The sequence below is a fragment of the Arvicola amphibius genome, chromosome 5 (genome assembly GCF_903992535.2).
Source record: "Arvicola amphibius chromosome 5, mArvAmp1.2, whole genome shotgun sequence".
Classification (NCBI taxonomy): Eukaryota; Metazoa; Chordata; class Mammalia; order Rodentia; family Cricetidae; genus Arvicola; species Arvicola amphibius.
In genome coordinates this window covers 96,492,337-96,505,392 of record NC_052051.1, presented here as the reverse complement: position 1 = coordinate 96,505,392, position 13,056 = coordinate 96,492,337, and the positions used below count along the sequence as shown (strand labels likewise).

The following is a 13,056-nucleotide window of genomic DNA, read 5'->3' as shown; positions in this document are numbered from 1 at the left end:
GATGAGTTTTTTTTCCATGTAGGCACAAGTCAATTCCAGAAAAGCACAAACATTATACAACAACCTTGATCAGACGATCCAAAGTGCGAAAGAACTAGACACGAAGATTAAAAACGTCATCCAGAATGTTCACAGTAAGAAGCAACCCAGCCCGATGAAAGCTCACTGCATAGCCTTTGCTGTATACTGAATAAAGAGTTTATTTCTGAGAGCTTGGAATTATGAAAGAAGAGCCCACAGTGATACTTAAAGATGAGCAGGACTCTCCGCAAACCTTCTAGAACCCCCAGTTTAATAAGCTGCTTGGTGTTTTCCAGTTCTCCTGAAGCAGATCGCTAGGCCAGACGGGGAAGGAATGGACGTGCCAGCGGGTGACTGGTCCAGGCAGATGGCAGAAGCCCAACGCATGATGCGGGAGCTTCGGGGGCGAGACTTCAGAAAACACCTCAGAGAAGCAGAGGCCGAGAAAACAGAAGCCCAGCGCTGTAAGGCCAGCCCCGATTCCTGTGTCTCCTCTAGTCAGCTTGAAATGCAGTTTTCTAAGCGCAGACTAGAGCTCTGGGTGGGAGGAGGAAGGTCTCAGTTCAACAAACCTTGCTGCTATAGGTGGCAGTGGGAATGGGGCTGCCCCTTCTGCCCCTGGAGCAGAATCTTTTCTCCAGGTTTCTGAGAGGCATGGCTCCCTACCACAGTGCAAACGACCTCAAAAATGATTCTAAAATGCAAATATTTGTGTCTTGCCCTCCCCCACGTTTTTCTCTTTGAGGCAAAGTCTCACTCTTAACTCAGGCTGTTATCTCAGCCTCACAAGAGTTGGGATTACTCGCATGAGCCAACAAGCATAGCTTCATGAAACCATTTTTAAGAATTATTATTTTACCACTGCTGAATTTTTTAATTTACATTGGCACTATCATTATAAAACAAAGCCCCAAGCCAAATATCCAAGAATTTGAGGTATATGTAAAGGTTTTAAGTAGAGAAAATGCCTCACTGGGTCAAAATAACCAAATTAATTTAACACTTATCTTTCAGAATGGATATGTATTCTCTGATAAAATGTTGTATCTAGGGCACATGTACAGGTTGTAGTTGGCATGCATCATTTGTGCTAATCAGCATTAATATTTGTTTTTAGCAGTGGAAGATCATGGCTTTCTATTCTGTTCAAGTCACACATCTAAGGCCATTCATCCATGAGTCTGTCTTCTCAGCAGCAGCTGATGTTCTCAGAACAGCTGCTGTTCCCATGTGCTTGTCATAGCAACCACACAAGGCAGTGCGTGAGTGCACATGATAGGTCTACACAAGTCCTGCTTTGCCTTCCTGTTCCCTCCAAGGCTGTGGGAACCATCATGAAGTGAGCACACATGATAGATCTACATAAGTCCTGCTTTGCCTTCCTGTTCCCTCCAAGGCTGTGGGAATCATGGAGCGAGCAGGAGCTTCCTCTCTTCCTGTAGTTCTGGCACCGAGCTTCAATAAACTCATCTCTCAGATGAAATCATAAATTATGTGTTGCAGTGCTGAACCGGATCAGGGCCTGGCTGGAAACCCACCAGGTGGAAAACAATGGACTGCTAAAGAACATTCGGGATTCGTTAAGTGATTATGAATCCAAACTTCAGGAGCTTCGTGCTGTTCTCCAGGATGCAGCTGCCCAGGCAAAGCAGGCCACTGGCCTCAACCATGAAAATGAGGGGGCTCTGGGAGCCATCCAGGTGAGCCACAGGCAGAAGAAGGGAACAGGGAGGCAGGAGTGGGCACCGGTCCAGGTTACCTACTTCAGACTCTGATCAAACAGGAGCGAGAAAGAGTAGTCATTTTGCTTCCCTGCTACCAGAGGATTCTGAGTCCACTGACAGAGAGAGCCTTCCTGCAGCTGGAGGGCATCAGAGGAATGACGTTGCTGATTGGATGAGAGATTCATCATGTCACATCCAATGTGTTTCCTTAACATTGTGTTAGATATTATAATAATCACCAACACAGGGGACTGAAATATTTATTTACCTGTGTATAGGAAAGAGGCAGAAATATATATGGTCACATGACATTATAATGGCAGAATTTAGAGATTATGGTTTCAGCACACACAAATACATACAAGAGAGATGCACACAGACAGACACATACATGCACAGCGACACACAGCCACTCATACACAGTCACACACAGTCACACATATACACACACAATAGATCCATAGATCCATAGATACATAGATACATAGATACATAGATAGATACATAGATACATAGATAGATACATAGATACATAGATAGATACATAGATGAATGGATGGATGGATGGATGGATGGATGGATGGATGGATGGATGGGTGGTTGGGTTAGAGGGAGGGAGGGTAGGTGGGTGGGTGGGAGGAAGGGTGGGTGGGTGGATGGATGGCAGGATGGCAGGCAGGCAGAGACTTTCTTTTTGGCCGCATTTGGAATCAGCCTTGGGGTCCCATGTCAGGCAATTGTTTTAATATCAAGTCAACACCCCGGCCCTATAGTTTATATTTTTAATGGTGGTAAATATCCTACATCAAAGCAACAGCAAAAAACAAACAAACAAAACAAAACAAACATGAAGGATTGTCAAACGACAGACCAGAGTTGAATAATGTGGATTGGCACGCAAAGAGGAAAAAGACAACCAGTATTGCCTTAGTGGGTGACATGCTCAGTGCAGTGCAGTCCTGGAGAGCAGTGCCTCTGTTTGTATCTCTGCTTATGCCAAGGAAGGGGCAGGCTCCAGCAGTGTGAGTCCCAGCCTCTAAGCCTTCCAACCTGGCATACTTCTGCCCTGTGCCGTCTCTCATTCAAGTGCCCGCTGCACACTTACTAGGACTGATGTGATGAGGTGATTGGTCCTAGTTCATTTATTTAGTTGAAATCTTATGTTCTGTTCTCCAAAGCAGATCTTAGTAACATGCCCCACCTCACGGGTGGAGTTGCCCAGTGTATGAGACTTCTTCGGCCATGGTAGCAGAGTAACACAGCAACACACAGTGGGAATCCAGGCCCCATCAATCACTTGCGGCAAGCTAGGCTATTGTCAGCTTCAAGAAAACATTTGACTTTGTCTTATTTGCTGCTGTCCTGTAAGTTTGTGTGTGCTTTCTGCTAATGTGTCATGGAGTGTGTGCACACGGGCTCCTTTATTCTCTCCAGAGACAGATGAGAGAAATGAATTCTCTGAAGAACGACTTCGCCAAGTACCTGGCCACAGCAGACTCTTCTCTGCTGCAGACCAACAATCTACTGCAGCAAATGGACAAAAGCCAGAAGGTAGCAGACACTGGTTTTCTAGAAACATCCAAACTAGTCAAATGCTATTGTCAGGAGATGATGCAGTAGGCAAGCCTACTGACTTTTAATTTGAGCTTAGCCCTTTTAGGCAGAACTGTGCACCCCCAAATAATAACAGCAGCTCTCTGCTGGGAGGGGGTATGAGTGCTGGGGTGCCTTAAGCCTACCTACATTACCTCATTTGTCTGCAATGAGCAAGTAAAAAAAAAAGCTTTGCAATGCTGTCTTAAAAATACCAAACATGCCTTTCTTAGTGGAAGGCATCAGAGACGTGATAAAAGCCCAACAGGCTTCTCAGCAGCCCTATGGGCATTTTGAAAGAATCTTTCCGGTGTCTGTTTCTATACCATTAGAAGCCCTTCACTTAGCAGAGCCTCACCTTGAGGATGACATTGGAACTCCATAAACCTTATAAAGATGGTGCCCATCAGAAGAAAGATATTCAAGATGGTGGCAAAACTTGGATTATAGTCAATGCCACTGTCTGAACTCAGGATAAGCTGATATGATAAAAATGACTTAGAAAATATAAATTCTCATGAGAAACATAATTTATGAGGGAGTTTGAGAAAATGGCACACATGCTCACCGCTTGAATTTATGTTGTTTATTTTGAAAAAAAAATAGGAGTACGAAAGCTTAGCTGTGGCTTTAAATGGAGCAAGACGGGAACTAAGCGACAAAGTACAAGAACTCTCCAGGTCGGCCAGCAAAGCATCTGTGGTGGTGGAGGCCGAGAAGCATGCGCAGTCTCTACTGGAGCTGGCCAAGCAGCTGGAAGAGTGAGTGCCTGGCTGCAGAGGTCCAGACATCATGGGTCGATTGAGCACCAAGCAAGGTCTTCACTGGGCTAGTTAGGACCTGGGAGCAGGGTAGAGGGCTGGATCAAGGCCAAAGCCCCATCCAGAACCCGTAGTCCAAGTCAAATCCAGACTTGCAATTAGATCTGTCCCCCCACTTGTGTCCTGTGGACAGAATGGCAAGTGCACAGCATAGAACAGTCCCGGGGAGAATATCAGCCCCAGGCAGAGGAAGGATGCTGTGTACTCACCCTGTATCATCTTCCAGGATAAAGAGAAATACCAGTGGGGATGAGCTGGTGCGCTGTGCTGTGGATGCTGCCACTGCCTATGAGAACATCCTCAGTGCCATCAGAGCAGCGGAGGATGCAGCCAACAAGGCCACCAGCGCCTCGGAGTCTGCCCTCCAAGTGGGTACCTGGAGCTGCCCTGGCTTGCTGGACTGGCTCTTGAGGCAGTTTGTTTGCTTACTCTCCCGTGCATAGGACAGTGTTAAAAATATTATTTATTCAAAATCAGAGTTTGTTATATGTAATTGACTTGAGTTTGTTCTTGGTTTGGATCATTTCTGCATTTACTGACTATTTGATATCAGGAGTGTAATATGAAATGTGTTTGTACAATCAGATAGAAAAACATACCAATGTTATTTTGAAACTAAACATAGTTTATCCTCCTTTAAAGTAGGTGTTTTTATGCCTTAATGGCTGATTTTTTTTTTTTTGAAGATTTTTGGAATTACCTGGTTTGCCATTTTTTTTTTTTTTTAGAAATTTGGTCTTAAATCTGGGCATGACTACAGAAGCCTACAGAATCTTTACTATGCTGTATTATGTCCCTATAGCCAAGATATAAAGGATAGAACACTAAATAATAGAGTTGGGAAGTTGAGCTTTGAAAGATCGAAGACTTTCAGGTTCCAAAGCTTGAAAGCCTCAAGGCAACTAAATGATTGCAGGGGCTTTGTGCAAGCTTAGACATCTGTCACCGGAGATCAGTCCAGCTCCAGAGCCACAGGCACACGTCTGCATAGCGTCCTAACCACATCGTTAGTCAACAGTGTGCCGTTCATCTCTTTCAAATCTTGTTCTTTAAAGAGTAAAGATAAGGGATTTGGGGCTAAAGTGAAAAATCTCACTCTGCCTTTGCTAAGGTACAGTGTCTGCTCAAGGCTGATAAATATTTTGCTTTCAGACACTGATAAAGGAAGATCTTCCAAGAAGAGCTAAGACCCTGAGCTCCGACAGCGATGAACTGTTAAACGAAGCCAAAGTCACACAGAAAAGGCTCCAGCAAGGTATTAGGAGGGTGGATGGCAGGGACAATCAAGGATGCTAATCAACCTGTGGGAATATGGGACGGTCTGATGCAAAAGTGTCTTCTAATCCCACTGTCAATGCAAAGGGCACTTCTGCACTCGTGATTTATGTTATGTGGTGTCATACATTTACCAAGAGTCCTAAGCAGCCCCTATCCATCCTGCAAGGACTTGACGTGGGCCTTATGTAGATGAAGAAGTTGAGAATGCTAGCCTTCCTGGGCCTGACTTTGGAGATACACTTAATTAATACACTGGTAATCCTGGCAGTGGGAAGCCACATATGAAAGCCGTTCATTCTAGATCATTACAGCAACTGCTTCAAGTTACCTTAATCCTAAAAGCTTAGCAACTCAAAGTATCAAAAAATAATCACTGCCAATATGGGCCATAAGAAAAATTTTAACCATTTATTTTATCTTTGGTAATTTTTCATCTCATATACTTAAAAACAATTAAATTGTCCTAACAAGGGGGCGTAGTTCAGGGGTGGAGGCTTTGAAACACAGAAGCTACAGCTAGCAATCCCCAAGCTTTGAAAATGCTGCCTCTCGAAATTTTTTGGTCTCTCGCAGGAAGCCATGGCCAGGTGGGCGTCTGGACTCTCAGTTCTTGCTCAGCTACTGAGTCCATTCTGAGGACTGGATGAAGACTCTTATTTAGTTACTAAATATTTTTGAAAATCAAATGCACAAAAGTATGCTATGATATGCAATCAACATTAAGATTTTATGGAATTATGTCTGCCTTCTTTATAACACTGGGATTAGAGTTGGATTGGTATGGAGCTTCTGCTTGCTTGTATATTTATTTTTCATGGCACTGTTAATCAGACTTGGGCCTTGAACATACTAAGCACACCCTCTATCAATCCTCCTATCTCTACCTCTTCAGTATTAGGGTGACGTGTGGCTGTGGCCAAGATGGGTGTTCTAAGTAGGTTGGGATATCGACTGTGTTGCTGAAATCATAAGAAGCCATGTGTCACCAACATGGTGTTAATACACTGGCTGGTCACTTTCTACAGCTCAAAGATGGCTGTATTGCTAGCTAGGGATGACTATTTGTACCATTTTCTTGATCAGTTTGTTTTTGATGTGTCACGTTGAACATCTCTCAGGGAAACCTAGGGATAGGTCCTTGCATTGTTCTGCAGGAACAGAAACAAACACTCACTTTGAGTCCTCTGCATGAGGCTCTCTCAAGAACAGCCTCATCTTGGCTGCAAGCCATTCCTTCTGCTCGTTCATTTGCTTTTCCAAGTATCCATTCATTGAATGGATGTTCAGTAACCTTAAGTCCCAGTCAGTGCCAGGCACACACTGTATATTGGGACAGCCCTTCAGCAAGCCTCCTCTGCTCAGGTCAGAGTAGAAGTCCAGATGTCCCCTGAGTTATTTTGCATCTTTGTGTGTCCTTTTTAGAAGCCAGTTACCACAAGGCACTGGTCCACTGCTCTTCCAGCCTCTGTATCCAGAGACCCCACAGCTGTGGGGATAGGTCCTGCAGTGGCATTGGTGGGGTGAAGGCTAAGGTACACATGCATATTCAATGGTCTGAAGACATTGCCCACTTCAGAGGCCACAAATACCCACAGAAGATCCAACTCCATGAAGTCATTGCCTCTTGGTGTTTTCTTTCTTCATTCCTTCATTTAGAAATCAGTCCAGCTCTCAACAGCCTACACCAAACCCTGAATACTGTCTCAGTTCAGAAGAACCTGCTGGATGCCAACCTCACTGCTGTCCGTGACAGTCTTCATGGGTTACAGAGAGGTAATTGTCACCCTAGACCATAGTTTCGCCGGTTCTTGGGAAGAATGTTCAGGTCCTTATGCCTCCCTCCCTATTTGTGTGTGTTCTAGGTGATATTGAGAGTGTGATCCGTGGTGCGAGGAGCATGGTCAGGAAGGCCAATGGTATAACAAGCGAGGTTCTGGATGGACTCAACCCCATCCAGACAGATTTGGGACGGATTAAGGATAGCTACGGAAGCACCCGACATGAAGACTTCAGCAACGCTCTGGCCGATGCCAACAATTCAGGTATCAGGATGTCTTCCTGACGTTCTCCATTGCTAAGGCCTCGATCCATTACAGCTCTTTTCTGGTAAAGTCTAACCTCAAATTAGAATCATGAGATCTATTCAAATATCAAGATGTTATATTAGAGAGACAGGAAGAATATCTCCTTTTCCCTGTGCATGGGTGGTGTGTATCTGATGTATGAGCTTGCTTGTGTGTTCATGAGTGTGTGCAGGTGAACAGATGCCAGAAGTTCATGTTTATTCTTCGGTCATTTTCCTCTCCCTCTCCCCGCAGAGACAAGGTCTCAGTATATAGTATTTCCCATACATTCCTGAGTGCCCTGAAACTTGATTTATATAGTAAGCTGCCCTTGAAATTAAAGATCTTCCTGTCTCTGATTTCTGAGTGATAGGATTAAAGACATGTACCACATGCCCTATGTCCTTCCTGTCTCTTACAATGTGTGTGTGTGTGTGTGTGTATGTGTGTGTGTGTGTGTGTGTGAGAGAGAGAGAGAGAGAGAGAGAGAGAGATGTGAGATGTTTTGTACCCCTGGCTGTCCTAGAAGTCACTCTGTAGACCAGGCTGACCTTGAACTCACAGATCCACCTGCCCCCCCCCCCCCAGTGCTGGGGATAAAGGCGTGCGCCACCACGCCCAGCAGAGGACAGTTCTGAGTGCTGGTCTAGTCTTCCACTTTGTTTCGAGGCAGGGTCCCTTGTTGTTCACTCTGCGTGTGCCACACTAACTGGCCTGTAAACTTCTGAGGAGTCCCGTGTGTCCCCACCTTCTAGGAGCCCCACATCCACCACATTTGGTGTTTACGCGGTTCTGGGAATTTACACTCAGGTCCTCATTTTTGAACAACAGAGCTGGGCCATCTCCCCAACCCCATCCACTTTATTTTCTGAAGCAGGGTCTCTCATGGAAGCTAGAGTTCATACCTGGAGATGATGCGGATTAGCTGGCAGCAATCTCACCAATTCTTCTCTCTCCACCTTTCAGTGCTGGGCACAGCAGTGTGTGCCCAGCTCCTTACATGGCTCTCAGGGTCTGAACTCAAGTACTTGTGTTTGCACAGCCAGTTTCTTTACCAACGCAGCCACCTTCGCAGTCCCAGCATGACCTAGAGATTTTATTTTATTTCTTCTTCTTCTTCTTCTTCTTCTTCTTCTTCTTCTTCTTCTTCTTCTTCTTCTTCTTCTTCTTCTTCTTCTTCTTCTCCTCCTCCTCCTCCTCCTCCTCCTCCTCCTCCTCCTCCACCTCCTCCTCCACCTCTTCCTCCTTCCTGTACTGTGGGAGTTCTTAACATGATGTATTCGTATGATTGCTATTAAAGGATAAGAAAAGAAATAATTTCTCATATTAACCAAGGGAAAAAAATGATACCTACATCATTACAGAAATCTGTAATGAATTTAGATGAGTCTTGCCTGACTATAGTCCTTCTTGTTCCCAAGATTTCCAGAACAAATATTCCCATAAGAACACCTGCATTTAACCTTTTTCTCAATGTACTATATAAAATTTCCATTTTCTCATTTCATCAACAGTAAAGAAATTAACCAAGAAGTTGCCTGATCTTTTTATCAAGATTGAAAGTATCAACCAACAATTGCTGCCCCTGGGAAATATCTCTGACAATGTGGACCGAATTCGAGAACTCATTCATCAGGCCAGAGATGCTGCCAATAAGGTGGGTGTTTCCATGCTGCTATAGCTGCTGCAATCACCCAGACAGGGAGGCTTTTATCTATACAAGAGTTGGTTGTCTGTCTTCTCTGAGTTCTGATTTTAAATGAAGTTTAACTTCCTTTTGTCACCTTTCAAAATGTACATGGCCCCAGTGACCTAAATTTTGTGTTTTATCAGACACAAACTGATAAAGTTTAAGTTCACAGACAGGAAGGAGTTTCTCTCAGGCCTCACTTTTCAACCTGTAATTGCGAGGTCGAGTGAAGGTTCTGTGGTCAGGACCTAGACTCTTTCAGTTTGAAAACCCATCTTTGTGGAGTTGGAGGACACAGACCCAGCACTGTCTGGGTGGGGACAGGAGGGTCACTGGGACCTGATGGTTGCCAGCCTAGCCCCAAGCTCAGAGAAAGACCATTTCTCAAGGAATAAGTCAAGCTCTATAGAGCAGGACACCTTACCTCCTCCTCTGGTCTCTGCTCACAATCAGGCATGTGTACCTGCACACACACACACACACACACACACACACACACACACACACACACACACACACACACACACACACACACACAATCCATACAGTCACAGGCACACACACATACTCTATACAAGGGATGCTTGTTGCAATATACTTTATGTAATCATGTTTTTAAAGAAAAAGCCAACTGTTTTCAGTACTAAATTCTAATAAGCTGGATTCATGTATATCACCCTGATCAACCTACAAATATAGTATCAAGAAAGCAAATTGTAAAAGTATGGTCATACATCATTTACATGAAAATATTTAAATGTGAAAAATAGAGTAGCTGTAGCTGACACGTGAGTAGTCACATCTAGATCATAGGTGAGGTCTAGACAGGAAGTAGATACATCTAGATCATAGTTGAGGTCTAGACAGGAGGTAGACACATCTAGAGTCGTAGATGAGGTCTAGACAGGAAGTAGACACATCTAGAGTCGTAGATGAGGTCTAGACAGGAAGTAGACACATCTAGAGTCGTAGATGAGGTCTAGATAGGAAGTAGACACATCTAGAGTCCTAGATGAGGTCTAGACAGGAAGTAGACACATCTAGATCATAGTTGAGGTCTAGACAGGAAGTAGACACATCTAGAGTCGTAGATGAGGTCTAGACAGGAAGTAGACACATCTAGAGTCGTAGATGAGGTCTAGACAGGAAGTAGACACATCTAGAGTCGTAGATGAGGTCTAGACAGGAAGTAGACACATCTAGAGTCGAAGATGAGGTCTAGGTAGTGAAAACAGTAAAGCCTGCATGAGCATTGTGTTTAAGATCCCAGCTCCAGGGTGGTGGAGGCTGTGAAGGGAGAGGAGTCCGCAGGAAAATGCTATCAGGTAGGCTTCCTTTCTTAAGGTGGGGACATAAACACAGCCTCCATCTTCTGCTGTCTACACAAAGTGTCTTCTTAATTTAAAAACAAAGATGGGTTCCCAGGGGCCAAGAAGCCAGCCAGCTTGCCAGGAGGAGACTCGACAGTGTGGGTAGGTCTACTGGCGGGCAGGTGGTGCAGAAGAAAGAGCCCTCTTGTGAGCTCACAAAGTGGGTGAGAGGACCCTGGCCACTCATCACATGTCAAAGGTGTCAGGAAACACTCCAATGCTGGACAGATAAAGCATATGTTAGTGTCATTGGAGTATCACCCCAAGATAGTTATTCTTTTGATTGCTAGGGGATATTTGTTTTCTGTGTTTTAGACTGGACCTGACCAGTGGTGGTCCACGGACCTGTGCTAACTGGATGACTCTTCCTGACAGTTCATAACATCTATATGATATTAAACAGTAGTCTGTAAAGTTTTAATTCTTTGAACCGTATGTGGTTGGTGGACCTCTGTTTCATATCACTCCCTTATTTTACTTTTCTAGTAATTTTAATGTTATAGACATATTGATTCATGACAGATTGGAGGGGGAGAGCAGGACAGGGCATCTATCACAGAGTATCTGAGGTTTACAGCCTAGAATCCTAATGCCGGTGTGTGTGCTCACGAGTATATGCCACTGTGTGTGTGCTCTCTGGTGTGTGCCAGTGTGTGTGTGTGTGCTCACGAGTGTGTGCTCTCTACCTATGTCTGGAGACAGTGTCTCACTGAAGCTGGAGCTTGCTAACTTGTTTAGATTGCCTAGCCAGCAAATCCAAGGGCTCCTCCACTGTGCCTGGTCTGCAAGAGCTAGTTTCAGAGGACAGGCTCCAAAGCTGCAGAGAAACCCTGTCTCGAGAAACCAAAATAAATAAATAAATAAATAAATAAATAAATAACCTGGGTCCAAGAGACATTACCCCTCCCTGATGCTTCTCACAACAGCTTCTCACATTGATGTGTAACTGGAGGCCGGCGACAGAAATCTGTCATTGAGTGCATCCTCTTTGTCATAGTTGTTTGACACCTTGTTCTCCCATCCTCTTCTTCCTCACAGGTGGCAGTTCCCATGAGGTTCAATGGTAAATCTGGTGTCCAAGTCCGGCTGCCAAATGACCTAGAAGATTTAAAGGGATACACATCTCTGTCGTTGTTTCTCCAAAGACCGGACTTAAGAGAGAACGGGGGCACAGAGGACATGTTTGTGATGTACCTCGGGAATAAGGATGTAAGTAGTGTTCGGATATTTCTCGTATTTTACTAACAGAATGGTTTTGGCGGTGCCACCTCGAGACTTGTGTCATAACTGTCACTGCTACTTATTTGCTTGTCGTTAGAAATCCCCCAAAGACAGCAGATTCCACTAGCCCACCTTCCCTTCTGAATTTGGGATCCCTCGGCTATCACCTCCTAAGTGCTGTGGTGCTGCCTATGAGGGACCTCCTGTTCATCATGGATGTAAGCCACCAATGAGAAGCCTTATCCAGTGTGCTTAAAATGTAGGCACACGTGTGTACATGTGAGCACATGCATGCTCACAGTTACAGGTTAGTGCTTTCTCCCCAGGGAACAGTATCAAGGCCCCACGGAAACTAACCGTGGCTGCTCCTCATCAAACCTTATCTTTCTGCTTGCTGGAGAGGCCCAGCCACAGATGACTCCCCAGAGCAGAGGGGTAGGGACCCTATGTAAGTGAGACCTGAAGCAACACAAAGCCTGACCACTCTATTGCCCATTCCTCTCCCTACACTCATTAAACTGCCACCATCAAAGGCATTTTCAGCAGGTGACTTTAGTGTGTAGCTCTCTCCTTCTAAATAAGTTTCTTCAATGAAGGGGAAAGTTAAATACTGACTGTGTTGAAATAAAAATATCTAAAATATGGTTCTGGGGTTGATCACACACGTGCACGCACACTCATAAATAAATATATAAATGTAATAAAAACATGGTTGGTGCCACATTCAATCAGACATCTATAGTCTCAGCGTCCACACTGTGGACTCTAAGTATGGATTAAAGATATTCAGAGAAGCGTCTGGTAGCTCAGCTCATAGAGTGCTTGCCTAGCATGAGCAGAGCCTGAACACAGCATAAACCGGACCTGAAGGTAATTAATCCCAGCACTCTGTGAGCAGAAGCAGGAGGATCAAAAGTTCTAAGGTCCTCCGCAAGCTACACAGGGGTTTGTAGGCCAGTCTGGGCTACATGAGACCCTGTCTCAAACAAAATGAGAAAAGTCTTACCTCTATTTATATTACATCCACATTAACTGGGTGTGTAAATAGCCTACAAATGTTTTAGAGTCTGCAAGAGTGTGTGCACAGGTTACATGCAAGTACTTAGCCATTTCACATAAATGACTGCAAGACTGAGTGTCCCCATGGGTTCTGAGCTAGTCCCCTAGTTGATGCAGGTGGAAACTGTCCTAATTATGTGCCATGTTGATATTTATGATAAACTAAAATTTACTTCTTAATTGTCCTGGATGCCAACACACACTTAAAAAGGTCAA

General features: G+C 44.6%; 1 protein-coding gene across 3 annotated transcripts in view; it reads left to right on the top strand.

Moving 5' to 3' along the window:
* Window positions 1-13,056, top strand: part of Lama3 (laminin subunit alpha 3) — a 219,437-nt gene that overhangs the window by 166,840 nt on the left and 39,541 nt on the right. For 2 of the 3 annotated variants that reach the window (XM_038330296.1, XM_038330297.1), the window contains 11 exons: window positions 23-134; window positions 318-485; window positions 1,525-1,721; window positions 3,180-3,296; window positions 3,945-4,099; window positions 4,386-4,527; window positions 5,312-5,414; window positions 7,094-7,210; window positions 7,300-7,479; window positions 9,015-9,157; window positions 11,599-11,769. In XM_038330296.1, coding sequence (XP_038186224.1) covers window positions 23-134; window positions 318-485; window positions 1,525-1,721; window positions 3,180-3,296; window positions 3,945-4,099; window positions 4,386-4,527; window positions 5,312-5,414; window positions 7,094-7,210; window positions 7,300-7,479; window positions 9,015-9,157; window positions 11,599-11,769 — 1,605 coding nt within the window. The remainder of the gene's footprint in view (window positions 1-22; window positions 135-317; window positions 486-1,524; window positions 1,722-3,179; window positions 3,297-3,944; window positions 4,100-4,385; window positions 4,528-5,311; window positions 5,415-7,093; window positions 7,211-7,299; window positions 7,480-9,014; window positions 9,158-11,598; window positions 11,770-13,056) is intronic. The other variant, XM_038330298.1, reaches the window with a different exon arrangement.